Here is a 22447-nt window from a genome sequence, read left to right on the forward strand (position 1 = left end):
GAACGTGCTTTTAGCGTACCGGTAAGCTCATTTGGACATCTGTTTTAATAGAGGTTTTAATCCTTTGCCTGCGCTGCAGCTTTTCAGAGCCCCCATATAATGCACGCTTCCTAATTCGTCCCACATAGAGCAGAGACTACATTACCCATACACCCTTGAGTTTTACAAGTGAAAAGCGCATGCGTCGCTTTTGCCGCTTTCAGTGTCAACAACTCAAAGTGGCCGGAGAGGGTGTGTGAAACGCGCACACTCGGCTCGGTAAAAATACAAATACATTGAACAACACTTAATATGCTCTCCTGGCTTCAGACTCTGAGTACTAAAAGAACACGGTCAGAATCAGATGACTCGCTGGCTGACACCCTGTTCTACTGTTCTATGGTTATGTTATGTTTTATAATTTATTTTATTTACATTTTGTTAAAACAAATTTCAATACCATTTTGCACATTTTATTTATGTTCAGTAGCTCTTTCTAAGGGTATTTTTTCAAAATCCTTTTGCACATTTTATTTATGTTCAGTAGCTCTTTCTAGCTCAAGCAAATACACAAACTAATAAAAGGATTTATTATTTTTTATAAGGTCGTCTGCTGACAGCTGTATATAAAACCCCTTCAACATAGTTGTTGTTACCTCAGGGAATGAGGGGAGTCATCAAAAAAAAAAAATATATATATATATAGGCTATAATAGAGTACCGGCACCTCTTTTGGGCCACTTAAAGCACTGATTATGCTGAATTTAGGTTCGAGAGGGTTCATTTAAATTATACTTCAATGCATTATTATCATTAACTTGAGAACACGGTGACGACGTGACCATTCCGGTTTCTGAGTTTACTTCTCTTTTTACAACATCTCTAACAAACCTTTATTCTCTGATTGGCTATACAAGAGCGAGCTTTTTTTATTTATTTTTTCTTGTAAAAACTATTGGTTGATTAGGCATTTTTACTGCACAATTAACATAACTAAGACAAGAATTTAGGAATGAAGAAACCGAGAGTAACTGGCATGGTGCTTCAATATACTAAAGAAATACATACAGGCAAATTTCATTTAACTAATTATCATTTCCTCTCTCACACAATCACACACACTAAGCAAGTGGCACAGAGAACCTTTGTTTCATTATAAAAGGAGGTCAAACACAGCATCAGAGCACAGCAGGAGAGAGCAAGAGTATATTTCAGCTGAGAAAACCAGAATTACAGAACAGTCTTCAGGCAACTAGATAAACAGAAGCCTACACAGAAGAACACTTAGATGTGAAGTCATATCTACATTCAGACTTGGCCAAATAAATACATAAATTAAAAGAATAAATTAACAATAAGCATAATTACAGCATATTACGGTATCTCACAGACTTGGATGTTTGTTTAGCACCCCTCCTTATGATAATTCAGTGCAAGAGTCACTTCTAGAATCCACCTTGTGCGCCATCCTCTCACTTCCTCCCCTAATAATACTGTTTAACATCAAACTGGCAGAGTCCTGTTTGAGAGCATAGCCAAAGAATCAAGCCTAAGGGAGGTATGTGATGACAGTGTTACACCAATGACACTTTTACCATAAAAGTGAGAACTAATTGGTGACAAAACGCATCATCAGTGGACCTCCTATATATCTGGACATAAACAAAAGCAGTTAAGAAACATCTCGTCAGTGTGGAGAAAGAACACAGTTGTTACCCGTTCAATGTGCAGATTACAATCAATGAATCCATATTGTGGTGTGGGTCTACTTAGAGGTAAGCGAGGGCCATTATGCTGGCATTCTCCTCATATAAAACTGTATGAAATGTACAAACTGTCTGGCTCAGGTTCGTACCAATGCCTTGCCAACTTTAGCCTGGTTTTCAAGTGCAGCATTTTACCTCCGCCCAATGTCTGGATCTTAAAAGGATTGGAGTACTGCAGCAGAGATATGCGAATGCATTACTCAGCCTCATCCAAATCTTTTAAATGACCCCCCTTCTACTTTCTAACTGCTGATTCACTAACTAACTGGATGCAGCCACAGCCATCTTGTTTTCAGCTGTCATGAAAACCAGGAAAGGGGAAAAACAGAGAGCTGGACAGCTGGAAGGAGGCCATGCACCCACAGTGAGGATACAAGGGGTTGTTTTGAATCCACCAGCTTCGTTTTTTTAGAAGTGAATGGTTTTGTTTTAAACTAATCCTCCCGTAATTAGGAATAGAACTGAATAAATAATAAATAAACAGATTCTACAAAAATCTAAAATACATTAAAAATCTATTTGCAATTCAGTGTAAATATTGATAAAGTATGTACAAATCGACTGAGAAATTTCTGTTTCCTTTTTCATATCCTCTCTGCAACTGTAACAAACAGAGAGAGAGATTCACAGAGAGGAGAACAGGAGGGATCTATCAATCCTTCCATCCATCACTCATTAGAAATACTGTTCCTGCTGCATCCACATTAGTCCCTTTTTCTGAAGCTTATGACCATGTTAATCTACAAATGATGCACTAACCCTGCAAAGCAGCAGACCTACTGCTCCAACACAGAGAACATGCATGTTAGGGAGAAAACTATCTGTTTGGTTTGGTCTGCAAACTTATTTTCTTCTCAAAGAGAGGATGACGGTGAATAGCGAGGGTACAGACCTTCAGTTTCTTTGCTTGCTAACCCACACCGCTGGGTCTAAGGTAGATCCACCCTTTGTAATAAGATGATCTGCCTTCAGTCTCCTGTTTGGTCTAAACCCAGCTACCCTGTACCTACATCTCTATCTCTACTCCTCTCTCAGTGCGAGTCAGTCTCTCTGGGGCTGTATCCGTAGTTTTTTTTTTCTGTGCTGCTAGGGGTCGCTTTTTTCCTTTATTCTCCATTTAATATACTGAAAGCACCCAGGGGGCCGGAGTGAGGTTTTCGGTTCAGAGTCTGTGCTGCTAGGGGTCGCTTTGTGCCGTGAGGCTCCAGTGAAGAGACGGAAAGCACCCCTGGAGATGAGGGAAAACCAGTAGACCTGCGGAGCCATGAGCAAAGCTGCACCTGCGTTACACTGCCAGGGCACAGACAGCGGCACCATGTAGAAGGGGATGGATGCATACCTGTGATATGAGCACAAACAAAAATATGCATAGAGTCAGCATATAATAAATAAGTAAAAAGAGATATTCGGTATAATCCTTGAAAGGGAATTTCAAGGAAAGTCAGATCACTCAAAAGCTATATTTGTAATGCCTCCACGCCGTTATGTCAGGCATGCAAGACCAACTCCTATCTACTTGAATGGGGAAATATAGAAATCACAAAAAACAGGTTGGTCCAGCAAATGCACATTTACCAACTGGCACATGGCTCTTTTATTTAGGACAGGACTCCTTTCATTCCTTTCACAAGGAGGATTATTATAATGATAACTATAAAGTTTGCCACTAAAGATCACACTCAGAAAATGTAACTAGGACCACAATTGTTAAGTCTAAGGATGCTCAAATTTCCAATCGTATAAATAATACACCAAGATTGCAATTTTTAAATTAGAACATGCCATCCAGTGTAAGGTTTGTCCTGGTATTACGATGATGCAAAACAACACAGCTCATGATCTCTGGTGGATATTACAATCATTCAAAAGGATTTAACTATATGTCTCATGTTCAAATCAAATCCTGGTTTGAGACTGAGTGAGAAATATGATGTTCATGTTATGATTCATTAAGAATCCATGTTAATATCAGAGGCAGTGTGACTCAGCGGAGAACGAGAATATAAAAGAAGGACTACATGAGCAATAGAAATAAAAGACATGGTAAAAGATTGAATGACTGAGTGTTAAAGTGATCGTTACCTGCCGTAGGCGTAGTAGAGGTAGGGGAAGAGAAGAACTCTGCAGATGAAGAAAGTGACCAGCATAAGAGCTCCATTGACTTTATGTAGGAGAGTGTGCTGTCGCTTATACTGAGTAAAGAAAACAAAGGAGAGAGCCAGAAGTAGAGAAAAAGAGTGTGTTTAAGAGATAGAAAAATATTAATAGGCAGAGCAATAAACCCTGACAACCATGATTCAATATTCCCCACTAAACATTTAACACTGAAGCTGTGAAGGAGACGTGTAACAAGAAAAAATTGTTATAGTACAAAAGTCTGTGAAAGGTCAGTCAATCAATTAGATGTTTTAAGATTAGTTAAGTCTGGTAGAAATTACCCATCATTTTCCAAGAAAAGAAAGAGTAGTGCAAAAATCAGCTTGCCTAGGATGTTAAAAAAGAAAGATATGTTCACTAAACAAAAGAAAGACTGAGGGAGTTGGAAAGACAGGGTGAATAGCCGTGTTTCCACTGTCGGGCCAAAAGCGGGCGTGCTAGTGCGTGCCAGGGCCAGTCGCGTTTCCACTGTCACTTCCGGGGCTTGATCATGCCTCCTTGGTGCTTCTTCAGGGCCAACGGCCCGGGTTTTTTGGTCGACGAAAACCTTGGGCCAAAGCGGGCCAGCTGGGACTAGAGGAGTGGTTATGAACAAAGGCGGAGTTTCTCCTCTTCTGGAGCGCGTCAGAGCCGCGGATCATTTCAGAAAGCTACAGCTATAACACCAGCATTAAACACTTTTTAAAATAAGTTGAGCTCAAAACTCACTTTCAGTCAGCAGTGAGTGTTTGAAATAACTTGATCCGATGTGGATTATAATTACCATACGAAGCAGAAATATTTATAAGCGATGCAAAAGACTATGCACGATCGCCATTAACGTTACCATAGTAAACATGGTAAATGTGACCATTTGAAGAAATCAGACGTCAGCTTCTTATTCTCTATCACAATCGTGTATTTATTTAGTAACATATTTTATCCGTCATGAGTCTCGTCTCGAGAGTTTAGCTCCGCATAGCCTATGTCATAGAAATATAACAATGTTTTTTGTTCGGGAGCTTTATAAAAATATAGAAATTATCATTCTTTCTAAATGTGATATATAGGCTACTGTGACTACAAATAGCCTAAACAGAAACAGACTCGACTGAATAGCAGGCTATGTCCATAACGCTTTATTTCTGTGTGACTACTTTTAAATCCTGATAAATGTATTCATTATGATCAATGTATCACTTATTATAGTAAAACATCAATGCTTTTGGGTTTAAATCTTTAACAAAGCATGCAAACAAACGGCTGCTTTTATCATGTTCATTCTGTGATCGCGCTAGTTCCCGTGACTTATTTCTGATTAGTTTTCTGATAACTTCTCTTTGTTGGTAAAATTATGGGGTTGTGTGACGTTGTTCCTGAGAGGCGTGTAAAGGGCGGTTTTAGTGAAGCGCAGCGGAGCTTCTGGCCCGACTGTGGAAAAGCAGCGCTATTTTGGCCTCGGTGCTACAGGTCCGGGGCTATTAGCCCCACCCGGAACATTTAAAGCACTGGCTCGCACTGGCCCGACAGTGGAAAAGCGGCTACTGTGTGTTTGTGTTTAATACCTGGATGAGTATTTTTCCCAGACAGACAGATGGGGTGCTGAGTTCTGCCAGGAACATCACACCCTGGAAATAATCCCCTTTGCCCTGTCTCCAGAACTATGAATAGAGAGGAAAAGAAAAGAAAATAGGGAAGGGAAAGGAAGAGGAAGGAAATTACAGGGGAAGGTGAAAAGGACAGTAGGAGAAAAGGGATGGATGGGAAAGAAAGTGGAATAGGAAATAAAAAATAAAAAACGGAAAAAAGACAGCAAGAGAAGAGCAAGAGGAAAATGTAAATGGAAGGGATAGAAGATAAAAAAGAAAAGGAAAGGAGATCAGGAAAGGAAAGAAAAGAAAAAGGAAGGGAAGAGGAAAGGGAAGGATGGAAAAAGATGAGAAAATGTAAATATAGGAATTAAAAGAAAAGTGGAAGAGGAATGGAAAATGGAAAGGAAGGGAAAGCGGAATGAAAAAAGAAAAGAGAAAAGTAAATGGGAATGGGAAACAAATTAAGGGAAGACGAAAGAGAAATGAAAGACATAAAAAGGTAGGAAATGGAAAAGGAAAGGGGAGGAAGTGAAGAAAGGAGAGAATGGGGTGGATGGAAAAAAAGAAAGGGAATGGGGACGAGGAAAGGGAAATAAAATGAAAATGAGAAAAAAGAAAAGAAAAAAGAAAGAAAGTCATACTTGTGTCGATGTAGGAAAGCTTAGTGTGGTTTTATCGAGGAAAGTGCTGAAGGCTCTCGGTCTTATCAGGCCAAAACACTCATTGCCATTTAAGTGCAGCTAATGCCAGGGTGCTGGCAGCTGAACGGCTGCCGACAGCAACAGTCTCCATGGATACAGATGGAGAGTGATGGAGAGCATAATTACAGGGTGAAAGTACACAGGCCCATCCAGGACAAGTTTGACTCAGCCACACTTCAAGCCACCCACAGATCATGATCCCGTCAAATCACCCTTAAACAGTCATGAAGCCAAAGCCATGTTACTACACTCCAAACACATGGTGAGACTGGATCTGATGGGCCTCCAGAATCAGATTTCAAATAAGATGTACTTTATTATGTCTGTGTTTGTGAAAAAAAAAAGAAGAAACGTTTATTAGTCACTCAACCCTCATTCCACTCACCACAGAGACAGGGAAACAGACAGTAACCATGACGACATGGTGCAAGACCATGAGGAACTCTCGGCGCAGATAGCCACTGATGGCTGACCTCATTGATTTGGCCTCGCTCTCCTCCTCATGATCTTTGACCTGAAGTTTGTACCAGTAACACAAGAACATGGCATAGATGTCATAGACGAAGTAGGGGACAGCAAAGAGGATATAGCTGCTGGTAAGCCAATGCCTGGACAGAGGGAGGAGAAAGAGACAGAAGGAATGAAAGAACAATAGATTTTTAGGGTTACTTTGCAACAATTATTCTTGTTTATATACAGTACTGTGTAAAAAATGCTTTTGTAATATCTTTTGCTGTAGTGTGTCAGTAGGAAATATGTTTATATTTCCAAACAAGCCTTTTGCCATTAATCGTAATAATGCAGTGAGATTTTTGCTGCACACAGAGATCTGATCTCAGCATCATCAGTCCTTCTGAGATTACATGAAGAAACAGAACAAACTGAGACAGACTCAATCCAGAAGAACTGTGGCAACTTCTCCAAGACACTTGAAGAAACCTTATTACAAAGCTACTGAAAAACTATGTGCAAGTGTATCTAGGACAAAAGCTGTTTTAAAAGCAAAGGGTGGGCACACCAAATACTGATTTGATTTAGTTAATAGAAGTTAATAAATAACATTCTTCTGGATTTAGTCTGTCTCAGTTTTTTCCGTTTCTTCAAGTATGTTTGGAAATGTAAACTGATATTTCCTACTGACACACTACAGCAAAAGTGTAGCGTTTTTGTTGGTGAAAATACTAATGTTCTAAGACTTTTGCTTAGTACTGTATTGTAATATATAAATTACCATAACTTTTCCCATGATTGTTTTCAGTCATTATTTAATATTTCTATATATTGAATATTATAGATATAATGCTCTGAAAGGCAACCTGTGCAGATTTAATTCACTTTTAAAGACTTTTCGAAATCAGATTTAAAATCCTTTGAGAACCAAAACAAGGTGCTCACTACTACTGGAGGTTACAGGCAAGTCTGATAAATGTGTCATTTTGTGTCATGTTAGACAAGCATTCATATACTGTAGGTTTAGAACAACAACATGAGAGGGCGTAAACGATGACATTTTCATATTTGGGTGACATATTCCCTTAAAATTTGACTAGCAAATCTTAGCACCAGTCAGACTGTAGAGGCAGTAAAACTATTCTCTACGTGTTCCCAAGAGAAGCGTGATTTGTGAGGATAAATGAACATCTATTTCTAAAAATTAAGCATACACTACCCTCCAAAGGTTTGGTGTCAGTAAAAGATATTGATACTTTTATTTATCAAAGATGCATTAAATCGATCAGTGACAGTAAAGAATTTTACTTTGTTAAAAAAAATTATATTTCAAACAAATGCTGTTCTTTTGAACTTACTATTCGTCAAGACACCTGAAAAAAATCTATTACAGTTTTAACAGAAACAATAAGCAGTGCAGCTATTTACAACACTCATAATATAAATATCTATATATATATATATCTATATATATCTATATATATCTATATATATCTATATATATATATATATATATCTATATATATCTATCTATATATATCTATATATCTATATATATCTATATATATCTATATATATATATATATATATATATATATATATATATATATACATATATCACACACACACACACATACATGAAAAATAACCCATGATTTTCTCACCCTCAACCCATCCTAGGTGTATATGACATTCTTCTTTTAGACAAATACAATCAGAGTTCGATTCGATTCTGGAGACCTTTAATCAATTTCTATTATAGCGCAATTCCTAGCATTAAAAAACCTCTTCTCTTAAATATTTTTTCTTTTTTTCTTTTTTTATCCCAAGCATTTAAAGTTTTAAGTGTTGCGTTTAGTAACCTGTTTTTAGTAACCTGAATATAATCGGAATATATAATTTAAATACTTCACTAGTCCATTATTAGAGTCATGAATATTCAGAAACATACTGAAGCAATCACAATACTGATCTACTAATACTATAAATACCTAAATTAGCATAATAAAATTAAAAACCTGACAAATAAATCCTGTAAAAAAATAGGCCTAGCATTTGACTTGGCCCTTATCTAATTCCCAGCCTTCTGTTCCCTGACTGATGCATTTACTACACATACACAGAGTAACTGAGTTTACCTGGTTTAAATCATGTATGAAACATGGGGATGGTTTTACAGACAGGACTTAGATTAAACCAGGATTAAGCCATAGTTCCATTAGGACATTTAAGTAGTTTTTATAAACATGCCTAAGAAAAAAAAATCATTACTGGTGTGCATCTTGAGACAAATCAATGACACTTACATTTTTTAAGATATATCAGTGGAAGTCTATTTCAGGTAAAACAGTTCAGACGTGCATTTTAGTCTGGGACTAGGTTTAATCCCTTTCTGTGAAACCGGGGGATGACTGTTCTGACCTATCTGAGCTGCCATTCTTAATTCAGTTGTGTGCCTTCGGGTTAAGGCAAAATTAAACAAGATATACAGTTCAAAACAAGATATACAATACAATTAGATCTAATTAGAGCCAACCGTTTTCCACAATCCTCCTAATGGGTTTCACAGGGTGTAAAGACACAGCTTTCAAGTATTAAACGAAACCGCTGACTAAAGCTGTCATAAAAAGTCCTGTCAAGTTTTTCCAGAGTATTTTGCCAGCCTACTCTCTCTCGCTCCTCCCCCCCCCCCCCCCAGCTTGGTGCACCACAGTGGATTTACAGATAGGCTCACAACCTAATTAGTTTCTAATTAGATTACACTGACATAAGGTGCACACTGGAGGAATAGCACATTCTTAGAAACACTCAAGAGTAAAGGGAATACTTCCACACTCCTACACATCTGGGAAAAATTCCATAGAAAATGAGAGAATTCTCAGCTATATATGCAAATGCAACAAGTGAAAAGAGGCGAGAGAGACACGTGAACATAGGAAAATAAACAAACACTAAGTAAAACAGTGCTGAGTATAGTAAAACAGAGAGCCCTACATATACAATCAATCTTAATTGCCCAAAAAAGTATGTTAACTGTTATATCTTGTCACATATCTTCATCTGATACTCACTGGTCCTCAATAATGTCTTCACAAGAACAGGCGATGATGTACCCGGCAGAGGATGCCATAATGGCCTGAACGGAGGACACCAGTCTAAAAAAGGGTGAGAGAAAAACCATGCATGAAAGACAGCAAGAAGACCAAAAAAGACTGCAAAACCCCTTAGATAGGAGATATTTGAAACCAATAATAGCAGATATTGAGGACACAAGTTAAAAGAAGGGTTGTTTAATCAGGATATTACACTAACTTTCCTAGGAAAGCAGAAAAGCACAGCAACACATCAGATATGCACTGCAACCAAATGCAACCCTACATGCAACTTCTTTACTCAGCAGATTTTAATCAGACACATTTCTCGAAAAAAGCCTTCAAAACAAGATAAAAATCTCTGCCATAAACTAACAGCGTCACATTTAGTAACAGACCGATGAATCTGTAGATATTTGAGATATATATATATATATATATATATATATATATATATATATATATAGCAACTTTAACATCATTTATTTGCAAAATAAGTGTTTATCTCAGCAAGTGTTCATTTTATTAATGGATATTTTATTTTATGCATATTACATATATATCATTCAAAGTCGCATTGACTGATGCAGTTCAACAGCTAAAAATAACTGGTTTGTCAAGTTATGCTTTTTAATTGAACCTTAATAAACACACAAAAATACAATTATGAATGCAGCACCATGACATTCATTTTTAAAAACAAATGAAAAGAGCACAGATACACAAGTAAATAAAACCAGGTAGCTGGAGCCTGACAGCACCTTTCTACGTGTCTCACTTTCTCTTCCCTTTATTTACCTGGACGAGATGATGACAGCATCCTTCTCGCTCCATTTGATCCCAGGAACATGTTTCAGGAATCGCTTGGACAGCAGGAAGAGGCCTGGGAAGAATATGGAGCCAGCTGCAAGGATGCTCAGCATAATCTCAAGCAATGTTGCTCAACGTCACTGTGTCTAAAGAGGATACATTTTACACATTTTAGTTTTAAATGGCATTTTCACAAGTTTTGTTTTAAATAGCATCTTAAGAAGTCCATATATTTTTAATAATAGAATGTATATAAAAACAACCTTGCCATTCATGAAAACTCAAACTTGAAAAATTATTTGAATAGACAAGCAAAACCAAAAAAAGTATTTTAATTTATAATAACATCTTCTTTAGTTAGTGGCAGACATGGTGCTTGATCATAAGCATTGTGTTCACAACTTGCTGATTCTCAACAAAATCTGTTCACTGAAAAAAAGGAAAGAGAAGGGCAAGGAAAAGGCAGAAGGATGAAACAAATGGGGAAAGTATAGAAGCAAAATTAGACTACAAAATCCCCAAACAAGACATATACCTTTGTAAATGCAATGTGCTTAAGACACACTGTGCCAGATTACACAAATACATCAATTTAAAGTTCCACTATACTCACAAGTCAAGTTCAAATGACAAACTACAAGAATGCATTGTGATAGCACGGCACAGATAGATTTCCCAGATATCTTGAGGAAGAGAATTTCATCTGCATCCCTTCACTGGTCTCATTATTGCTTTGTTCTTAAATTATTCTGGACAGCTGCCATATTTATATTCTAGCAGTAGAAGCTGGGATGTTTGGGAAGGGGGGTGTCCATACTAAAATTACCATGGAAAGGATTAGAAAGCAAGAGATTTAGAAAGATTACCACAGGGAGAGGGATGGGAGCAAGACAAGGGGAGACCAAGATAACAACAAGGGGTTGTGATGGTGGAGGCCATCATTCTGTGGTATAGTGAGGGTAACCTCATGGGTGGAGGTGAAAGGCAGTGTATTATTCCTGTTATTGCCACAGTGAGACTGTGAGTGTGTCTGCTGCAAGCCAATCACAAAAGCTGCATAAAAAGACTTCACAGAGTTTCCATCCAAATCTGAACACGCATCACAGCAAAACCAAGAAGTGCATTACAGCCAATGTGCGTTAGTTATTCATTATTCTAAAGCTTGAAAGAATGAATCTGTCCATGCAGCACGCAAATAATTCAAGAGAAACAAAATGACCAGCTAACGTTAATTGACAAATAATATCAGCAGCACATGTGAAGGTGTGAATGAGTACCAGTCAGGTGAAATCACTATCATATTATTTAGATTGTAAAAGCAGACTGATTGCTTTAAAAGGAGGGAAGAAGCACTTCCAATCATTGTGTTCTTGTTAGCAATGATTATCGCCAAAAAACACGTGCAGCCATCATCACTGTACAAAACGGCCTCAACGTGCAAGGAAATTACTACGAAGAATAGTGCACCTTAAAGAACCATTTACTGGATCATCAAGAACTTCAAGGAGAGAGGTTCGACTGCAGTGAAGAAGTCTTCAGGACGTCCCAGAGTGTCCAGCACTCCTCCCAACTAGTCAGCTACGGAATCGTGTCTCCAGCAGTGCAGAGCTCACTCAGGAATGGCAGCAGGTTGGTGTGAGGGCATCTGAACGCACAGTGAGGACAAGACTTTTGGACAATGGCCTGGTGTCAAGAAGGGCAGCAAAGAAGCCACTTATCTCCAAGAAAAACGTCAAGGACCGACTGAAATTCTGCAGGAAGTACAAGGATTGGACAGCAGAAGACTGGTGCAGTTATTTTCTCTGATGAAGCTCCCTTCCGACTGTTTGGGACATCTGGAAGATCGACTGTTCGGAGAAGAAAAGGTGAACGCTACCATGAGTCCTGTGTTGTGCCAACAGTGAAGCATCCTGAGACCATCCATGTGTGGTGTTGCTTCTCAACCAAGGCAGTGGGCTCTCTCATAATTCTGCCAAAAAACATTGCCACGAATAAAGAATGGTATCAAAACGTCCTGCAAGAGAGACTTCTTCCACCGATCCATGAGCAATTTGGTGATCTGTGCATTAAAGCATGATGGAGCACCATGTCACAAAGCAAGAGTGAAGAAGTGGCTCGAAGATCATTACATTGAAATTTTGTTTCCGTGGCCAGGCAAATCCCCGGATCTCAATCCCACAGAGAACCTGTGGTCAGTCCTCAAAAGTCGAGTGGACAATCAGAAGCCCACAAATTGTGATCAACTCCGAGAACTAATAAAGGCAAGAATGGATCGCCATCAGTCAGGATTTGGCCCAGAAGCTAATATCCAGCATGCCAGAGTGAACTGCAGAGGTTATGAAGAACAAGGGTCAACACTGTAAATCTTGACTCATTATATTTTTTTGCCAATAAAAGCCTTTAAAGTTTATGATATTCTTATTACTGTTTTTCAGTATACCATAGAAATATGTGGAAAAACAATCTTCAAATACTGAAGCAGCAGACTTTGCCAAACACAAAATTTATGTCACTGCCAAACTTTTGGCCATGACTGTAGATAGATTAGAAATATTAGATGAATTTGAATGGGTTAGAAATAGTACACAGAAGGGAAGCTTGATTGAGCCTCAAGGATTCTGGGAGTTTAAGTTTGAATTTTGACAACTGGAGTTTAAATAGTCTTGGCTCATTTGAACATTCCTTCAATGTAAGTCTATGGGATTTTTATGATTTTTAATCTTCATTTTTATGAAAACCGTAAGTCTGATCAGTTAGAAAAGATCTACCACACTCGGTCAGATCAGTCTGAAGCTGAGTTTGGCGTTTGTAGAGTTAAAGCTGTAGGAGGAGTAAGAGTGAACATTTTTAGTAAGAAGAACAATAATAAGTTTAAAGAGCATTTCAGTAAGGTGGCTTTCTCAAGCCAATTTTATAACTATAAGTTTAAGTCGGATTTCAGTAAGTTCAGTAAACCTAATTAGCTACAATGTAACAAGGTAACCTTTAAATTAAGTGTAACCTAAATATGCACTGATTATGAATTTCATTGTTGTAAGAACATTAACCTAAAACATAACTGTTAATACACAAAGCAGCTTAAACAAAGGTCCAATATCAAAGGTTATATTCAAACCTGCAACTTTACAATGACCTGCTCATGTATTTCCTTTTATTACTACGCCACACCACCTACAATATCATATCACCAAACAGACACAAGGTTGAATGTCATTAATTTACATGAGCCTGGTCAGATTTCTATTGCGGTTACAGGTGTATTATTAATATTCATTCTACAACTTTGGTCAGGCACAGCCCGGAAATAATAATTTTGGTGAATATGGCACAGATGTTGTAGGATGTATACTGAAACCATGTCAAGCAGTTTTGCATAATACATAAAAACCCCGGAGGAAGATGACGCAAGTTAAAAACATACACTGGATCTGAACAGGTTAAAACATTCATAAACGATGCAAGAGAAAAGCAGCAGGAGGACATGGTCATACTGGATAAGAGCAGAAGCCAAAAAAAAGCATAAGTTTACATTAAAGTTGAGCAGCGTTGGTTATAGGGAAGGAAAATCCTGTCACTGTCTTCCAGAAATCGGCTCACAAGGTCCAGGAGGCATCTGTGAGACGGTCCACATGATGTTGTTGATTTATCCTAAGCACTTGATCCCAGAAAGCTGCACAGGTGTTGGACTGCCCGCACCTGCTGGGAAAATAAACGTGTTAATAGAGCAACGAGAAAGGCGATCAAGGACCAACACTAGCATAGCAGTACTGCAAAGTTTGTCTCTGAGCTGTCTGTCCACATCCACCCGTGCGGGAAGCGAGTGGATCCCTAACGTTAAATATCAGAGACCCAATCCGCGTCCATCTGGTCTTCACAAAGCTCTTTACCCAACCCTACAAAAGCTGCAGTGATCAGACACGGCCACACTCAAACATTAGCCTTGCAAATGACTTATTTAAATGAAAATGTAGGCTAGCCGCGGCGGAGAGCGGATACCTGCACCAGATGGATGGGGAGAGAAGCAGGTATCCAGGCAACCACTTTGGTCCCCGGTTCTGCCTTTCTGACCACCTCACTAGGATTAGACAAAACAAGTGGGGACCGGGGAAGGCAGGGAGGGTGGAATGGCTCACATTTGACTACAAAACATGTGCAAATCCTGAACCAAATGCCGAAAGTTACCTAAATAAAGGCGTTATGCTGTATGCAAAGTAGAGGAAGAGAGTCACGCTAGCTTTCAGGCTAGCGCTGTGCTAACATGACTCAGAGCCTCGCTGAGCGGATAAATACAGCCGTTGTCTTTTCAAATAACCTTTACCTATTATCACCGGAGAAATAAGTAAATGTTACAAGGACACGGGAAAAGCCGGTTTAACTTACTGTTCATCGCTCTCGGTTCAGAAATCACGTCTTTTCGACTAGCCCCAGTCCTAAATGTGTTGACAAGAGATTAATTTTACTTTTAAATCTGCACCGCGACTCTTAGTAACTAACCGCTGATTGGCCAAACGAGAAGGACTCGACAGATTTGCCCTTCGCTGATTGGTTTAAGGTTTGATTGATAGTAAAGCCGACCAATGGCGAGTAAAAACAAAGTGACCTGATAGTGCGAGACCGCATTAACCATTTATGGTCCGACGTCTTTTTCGTCCGACGTCTTTTTCGTCATCTTTCATTGTCTCAATAGTCCGTACTAAACATACAGAATTATCAATATTTTACTCAAATAAGGCGTATTATTTGCCCAATACACGTTGGCAGAGAGTAAGTTTGTTTGCAGATTTTTAGAAAACGGAGGCAAAATAGTCTTTGAGTTTAAAGTCACCATGAATTGAAAACCGACAGTTCTTGTTTTATATATATATATATATATGTTGCGTTGTTTATATTAATATGCTCTAGTAATCTTTAATCAAAATTGTTTAATAATTTAAGTAAATCCATTACATACATAACTTCTGCTAAAAGCTGCTAAAAGACGTGACAGAATGTTGTTGAGGAACAAAAGATAGTGTCAGATCATGTTTTATTTAATAGCTGTTAGTACATTGTTGTTGTTTTTTTTAAATATGCAATATTCCTATTGTCAGAGATGAGAGGGAAAGATTAATGCTATGTTCTCTTGAGTATGTGTGCATGTGGCAAGTTTATTACAATTTTTGCTAAATACCAGTGTGTGACTGGTAAATTTTACTTTATACATCAGGCCCCTGGAGCCTAAAAAAAATCAATTTGGCATAAAATATATTTAATGGATGTGCTGCTATTAGAACGGAGAAAGCATGTTTTTAATGACAGTAATGATTTCTTGGTTCGGTGCTTGTGTTATACAACATTGCACAAAGATATGGGTCGCCTTTCCAACTTAACCTCAACCAGTTCGTAAACATGATAACTATATACAAGTTTATAAATACTTTTTGCATGTGGGGTAAGAATGTGGGGGTTGTATGTTCAAAATACGTTATCTGAAAACGTGGGATCTCATGCAATTTAGGGTACATGTTTCTGGGTATTTTTTATGATTTTAGCTGCACAATCTCTCTTATATCAGTGCAGGCGATTCCTGCAATCTGTATCAGCTACTGCTTTGTGCCTGGAAGGCAATACGCATATGGAAATTTTATGCAGATGCAGTCATAAAAAAAAAGTATAGTAGGTTCCATTTATGTTTGGGGACTTGAGAACATGGAAAATAAAGCTTGAGCATGTACTTACAATCAAATGAACCTTGTGCAGATTCTGATGTACATATTTCGCTACAAATCTGAATAAAACACAAAGCCTTTCATATGTATGACCCTTGGTCATTAGGACCATTTTCATATATTTAAGATTGTCATGTGTATTAGAAATAACCTATGAATGATAGCTGTATGTAACTACTTATATTTATAGTCATTAATAGATAATGTAAATATTGAGTACCTTTACTAAAACAACCAAAGTCAAGATTAGAAGTTTTTGTTTTTTTTAAGAAAACTTTTAAATCACATAACTTTAAATACATGATGAAACGGAAGTAGCGATAGTTCAGCAAAAGCAACAATCTGTCATTTCACCCGGCATGTCCAGATATTAAATTTTGATTAAACATTACGGAGTGAAATTAAAGAAAGAAAGAAGCGTGCATAGATCAGTTGTTCACAATAGCTGATTTTAAGCACCCAATAGTTGCAAAACAATAAACCTCTTCAAATCTTTGTAATTGAAATTCCATTGTCCTGTTCAAAAACTGCAATGCAATTGTGATGACAAACCAATAAGATGCAGAGACAAGGATTCCAGTGTCTGTCTCTTTAATGTCTATTTTACCCTAACCCACATCTCTTTTTTTTTTCTTAAAAACTTCAAGTATTTGTTGGCAACACAAATCCAAAATATTTTTTTCTTCTAAAATGCAAAGACAAAAAAAAAAAAAAATTAAACATAAAACCAAAAACAGATAACAAGAAAGTAATAACCATCTTAAAACAACTGTTCAATCATTTTATCAAAATAATAGCCATTTACACGAATATCAAGCTTTGAGTTTCATCTTAAAAAATGTCTAACATCTATTATCTTACGACTGAAAGAAATTCACCATTTACATAAAAAGTCTACTTTCTGCTTGGCAGTCAACCAACCCACCGATCTTCATTCCTTCACTATTTTGCAAGCTTTTCTACCAAGACAATGGCAAAAGTGGTCATAAAAACATCATCAACTTAAGAAACTAAAAATTGTAACCAAAAGCTAAAAAAATTTTGTCCACAATACATAGGGGGGAAAACATATTCCTATAATAAAATAAAAAAAAATAAAATAAAAAAAAAAGCTTCTAAAAATCAAACTTCTAATGCACTGGAATTGCAAATCCAAGTGAAGTCCATACACACAAGCATTGAGAGACATTATTGATGAGCAGCAACTGCCTTGATACATCCAAACGTGCCCTGTGCGTTTGTTGCCATCTGGTGGTAGGAGGCAAACGTTCACAGTACTGGACGTTTTTGAGTATTCAGCTCTCTGCAATAAACCTAGAGAGCACCAGCGACTGCCTGGATCTATGTTTACAGTGTCTACAGTCTAGTTCATATTGTATCATATGAAACCTGAGCTCTAGACGTGTTACTTTTACAAATGAGTTGGGGAGGTTTTAGAGGTATTACACAAACAGCAGCATTTCCCCAACAACTATCTAAAATTAACCATAAGCCACTGTCCCAACAATCTGCTCTGAAGCAAAAAGGGAAAGCAGACGGATTCAGGGATAGACTGCGGCCCAGTGGAGGAGCTCCACACACACACACTTGACGTCATTCGACTACATTACAGTACATTTTTGATAAACAATTGGGTTCAGTCTATATACACCAGCCCAGTAAACTGAGGGCCAGTTGAGGTAATGACATATTGAAAAAAGTACAACACTGCACATTCTCTAAACTCTCCAAAATGCACAGTTTTTTAAAAACAGACCAGCTCATGCCACCATGAAACCCACACAACTGGTCCGCCAAACACAGACACCTAACAAGTTGAACAAGACAACAATAAATTAAAAAGAGAAAATAAATAATATTCAATCTATCTTCTCTGCCTACAGAGCATCGCCCAATCAGAGAGCAGGATATTGACATCAATCTCGTTTGGTCCTAGGAGGGGGGCGGGACCTTTGGGAAGATGCTTAAGGTGGGAATGGAACAGTATATACGTCCCACAGATAAACAAGTACGTACGTCTGTTGCCACACAAAACACCGTCACCTCTATACAGCGTTCTGATACGACTCTAAAACTGTAATGCATTTGCTGAAGGATGGTTTGCACTGGATGTTTCATAATGTTGAGAGGTTACAAAAGAAACTGCAGAATAAAACACCCCCCCCCCCCCAAAAAAAAAAACTAAATAATAACAGTAAAGAAAAAAATTAATAGAAAATCTGAGTGATAAGAAACAGAAAGCATTCAGTCAAATGAGAAAGCAGTAACAAAGAAAGATGACTTAAGAACTTTTGGTTATCAGAAGTTTAAGAATAAAACCTAAGAACCCGCAAAAAGAACACAGTGATAAAAGTCTAGACAGAGGTTGGAGATACACTCTGAGTAAAGATGGCTGCACGGCCGATGCTATGGACTTGTGGGCACGGTCATCTCATCCGTTAGTGAAATCATGGTCAGCGTGGTCTTGTCATTTGCATTATTCCAGATATCTGTATTGCACAACTTTGACGTTGGCTCATTTAGTCAAAATTCAACAATCCATGAGATTTTCTTTGTTTTCTGTGGGAAATTCTATTTCCCGTAATCCTCAAGCACAGTCAGTATAAAAGTGTTCTCAACAGCATCAGAAGCATTATTCATCAGTGGTGTGTAAGTGGATTTCAGAGAAATCCCTATGTGGAATTGGAACGAGTGCTGAGAATCCATCAAGAACCATCTTCATCTCCATTGCATGCTTGCTCATATGATCCACATTTCCCAGAATCCACCTCATCTCTCTTCTTTCCTTGATACTTTTGAAGAATGCCAGGCTGTGGATCTGATACAGAAATAAAGAAAAAGAATGGCTTAACAAGATTGTAATAAGAATGTATGTTTGCTGAATAAGTAATCCCTGACAGGACACACACACATATTTTTATATATTATAATGTAGATTTATACATAAATATAAATTAACAGTGGGTCATTTTTAATTTTGAGTGCATGTACTGGAAAAAGAGTTGAGTAGTTAGAAAATGCTTGTTCTTATACTCACCTAATGAAGGTTTTGAAGGCTGCACTCTGGGGATTGATGCACAAAGGCACTCGTCCTCCCTGCTGCTCCTCTATAAAACAAACGATGAACTAGCTCTGAGATAAAGAGAGAAAACAGGTCATCATGGGTCCTTCGTGTCAAAAGGTGATCTAGATTTAATCGTAACAAAGGGCCAGAGTGAGTCACCTTTGCCCTGCCAGACGGAGTGCATGCTCTGCTCATAGTTGTGACTGAAAGGTCGATCCGCAGGCGGCTCAAAGTCTCGGGTGTACACCCTCCCGCTGGGCACAGAGTAGCAGCACTTACACATGCAGGTGTGGTACCGCAGACGACCCTCATCCAAGTAGGGATGAGACAGAGCGTCACTGCCCGAGATGCGCTTGGCCTATAGACGGAGACACACACAGAGACTATTACATGAGGAATAATAATAACTTTAGTCATTTTCGCTCCATAATAATAATTACTAATATTTAAAAATAACAATAATAATAACAATCTTAAAAAACAAACAAACAAACAAAAAATAACGATACACTACCATTTTTTTTTTTTTTGGAAGAAATTCATACTTTCATTCAGCATTGCCACATTAAAGGGAAACTCCACCCCAAAATAAAAATTTTATCATTAATCACTTATCCCCCATATCGTTCCAAACCCATAAGAGCTTCGTTCATCTTTGGAACACAATTTAAGATATTTTGGATGAAAACCGGGAGGTTTGTGACTGTCCCATAGACTGCCAAGTAAATAACAGTGTCAAGGTCCATAAAAGGTATGAAAGTCGTCATCAGAATACTCCATCTGCCATCAGACGTGCAATCTGGGTTATATGAAGCGACGGGAAGGTTTTTTTTATTTTTCACCGTATGCTGCGTATGCTCTTCTGTGTCATCCACAACACAAGGATGCGCTGTTGTCTTTCAAATCAAAGCTAAATACATGTAGAAACAGCATATCCTTGTGGCGCAGATGATACAGAAGAGCATACGGTGATATGGAGAGACACAGAGGAGACTGTTGACAAAGGAATTGTTGAATAAAGTCATTATTTTTTATTTCTTCGCTTACAAAAAGTGTTCCCGTCACTTCATATAACCCAGATTGCACATCTGATGGCAGATGGAGTATTCTGACGACGACTTTCATACCTTTTATGGGCCTTGACACTGTTATTTACTTGGCAGTCTATGGGACAGTCACAGGCCTCCTGGTTTTCATCCAAAATATCATAAAATTGTGTTCTGAAGACGAACTAAGCTCTTACGGGTTTGGAATGACATGGGGGTAAGTGATTAATGACAAAATTTTCATTTTGGGGTGGAGTATCCCTTTAAATTGACCAAAAGTTACAGTAAAGACACTTTTTCACATAAATGTTGTTCTTTTGAACTTTGATTGAAGAATCTTGAAAAATGTATCACAGTTTCCATAAAAATATTAAGCAGCACAACTATTTTCAACAGTGATAAGAAGAATGTTACTTTAGCATCAAATCAGCAAATCTAAATGAATTCTGAAAGAATCATGTGACACTGAAGACTGGAGTAATGATACTGAAAATTCAGCTTTGCACCACAGGAATCAATAAAATTTTTTAATAAATTAAAATATAAAACGCATTCTAAGTTGTAACAATATCAACAATGATGTCAATGATGATTTACTACATTTACTACATTCTCATTACTCATATCATATTACTCATAAATCATATTAACGCATCTTAGTATGTATGAGTTATAACCATACTGCAAACATTCCAATGACATATATTTATTTTAACATTTAAATAAGACGTTCAGGATATTTTTGCCATTGTATTTTCTCCTAGTATCAGGAGATTCAACCATTTATGGAAGAATGCACTTTAAATATAAATGTTATGAAATACAGACACTCAGAAGTGTGTATATGGCCTCAAATGAACTATTAGGTATAGGTCATTAATAAATAACCACAAAAGTATTTAACCAAAATGTAGGAAGTTATCATTGTGATCTAGAAATGTCATACTCACTGGATCAAAAACTAGCATGCGGCACAAAAGATGAACAGCTTCATGTGTTGCCCCATCTGACAACATGTACAGAACAGAAAGCGAGGGCTAAGAGAGAGAAAAGAACAAATAAATGTTAAAATATTTTGTTTGATTTGAGGACATATTTGGGCATTACATCTTTATGGAGTAATAAATTATAGTAAAGGAGGGTACTGAACTGGTTTGTGGGTTCCTCTAAGAATATGCGCTCGCGCTCCTTCACACGCGGATGCCATGGCAGAAAGAGGAGGAGTCCCAAGGAGATCAGTGATCAGATCCAACTGAGAGAAAAAGAGAGGAGGAGAAACAGAGTGAGAAATAAGACACTTTAATTCACTGTTTCTCAAAATCAAATTAATTCAAAGGACCTAATTTTCAGCAAGATTAGCATATATATATATATATATATATATATATATATATATATATATATATATATATATATATATATATATATATATAAGATCCTTTAATATATACACATTAGCATTTGTGTATATAAATGTGTGAGGTCTGTATAACTTTATTAAAAGGGGTCATACGATGCAATTTCAAGTTTTCTTTTCTCTTTGGGGTGTCACAAGCTCTTGGTGCATAGATAAGATCTGTAAAGTTGCAAAGACTAAAGTCTCAAATCCAAAGAGATATTCTTTAAAAAAGTTAAGACCCGTCCATGCCCTCCTAAAACACCTCTTTTATACACGCCCCCAAATGTCTACATCACTGTGTGGGAAGATTTGCATAACGCTGCCCAAATGTTCACGCAAAGAAAGAAGGCGTAACTTTGATTCTCTCTGTAGTATTGTTGCTGCTGCCGTCATGTCGTGGAGACGCTGTGTGTTTCGTTGTGAAAGCGAAACTACTTTGTTTGGCCTTCCAAAAGTTGACACGACTAGAAATCAGTGGTTAAGTTGTATTTACAACACTTTTCCAGTTCAACCCAAATATTTAGATGTGTGCAGCACATTTTATGGAGGACTGTTTCCTGATTGTTTCTATAAAGTGGGGCAATTCCAACTTTGCAAGGACAGTCTTGCGCTTCTGACTCACAGCTTGTAAGTACGTTTTCATATTTAAAGAATTTGAGCAGTGTAGAGTAGCGCTTGTTGTTTGTCGTTTCTCAGATCACAAA

At 37.7% G+C, this 22447-nt stretch overlaps 2 protein-coding genes across 6 annotated transcripts in view; both read right to left on the reverse strand.

Annotated features, from left to right (window-relative positions):
- Positions 1–1157: 1157 nt before the first annotated feature.
- On the reverse strand, positions 1158–15023 carry LOC109110359 (ceramide synthase-like). 5 transcript variants are annotated; one of them, XM_042727703.1, is made up of 10 exons: positions 14907–14992; positions 14523–14601; positions 14056–14222; positions 10515–10672; positions 9696–9779; positions 6560–6782; positions 5447–5542; positions 3828–3937; positions 2882–3084; positions 1158–2814 (listed from the first exon to the last, which is right to left on the reverse strand). In XM_042727703.1, exons 4-10 carry the CDS (start codon positions 10637–10639, stop codon positions 2777–2779), a joined length of 879 nt encoding a protein of 292 aa, XP_042583637.1. In that variant the 5' UTR covers positions 10640–10672; positions 14056–14222; positions 14523–14601; positions 14907–14992; the 3' UTR covers positions 1158–2776. The 5 variants fall into 5 exon arrangements, with proteins under 5 accessions (XP_042583637.1, XP_042583632.1, XP_042583623.1 ...); XM_042727698.1 differs by having other exon boundaries at positions 14056–14225; XM_042727689.1 differs by lacking the exon at positions 14523–14601 and having other exon boundaries at positions 14056–14225; positions 14907–15023.
- Positions 15024–16808: 1785 nt separating this feature from the next.
- LOC109110358 (serine/threonine-protein kinase NLK2-like) overlaps positions 16809–22447 on the reverse strand; it is a 19091-nt gene continuing 13452 nt past the window's right edge. Inside the window, 6 exon segments of the mRNA XM_019123415.2 lie at positions 16809–19052; positions 19272–19348; positions 19350–19366; positions 19458–19656; positions 21295–21381; positions 21495–21596. Of these exon segments, the coding sequence (XP_018978960.2) occupies positions 19004–19052; positions 19272–19348; positions 19350–19366; positions 19458–19656; positions 21295–21381; positions 21495–21596 (531 nt within the window). The 3' untranslated portion in view covers positions 16809–19003.

Source organism: Cyprinus carpio, chromosome A3 (assembly GCF_018340385.1).
Source record: "Cyprinus carpio isolate SPL01 chromosome A3, ASM1834038v1, whole genome shotgun sequence".
NCBI classification, from domain to species: Eukaryota; Metazoa; Chordata; class Actinopteri; order Cypriniformes; family Cyprinidae; genus Cyprinus; species Cyprinus carpio.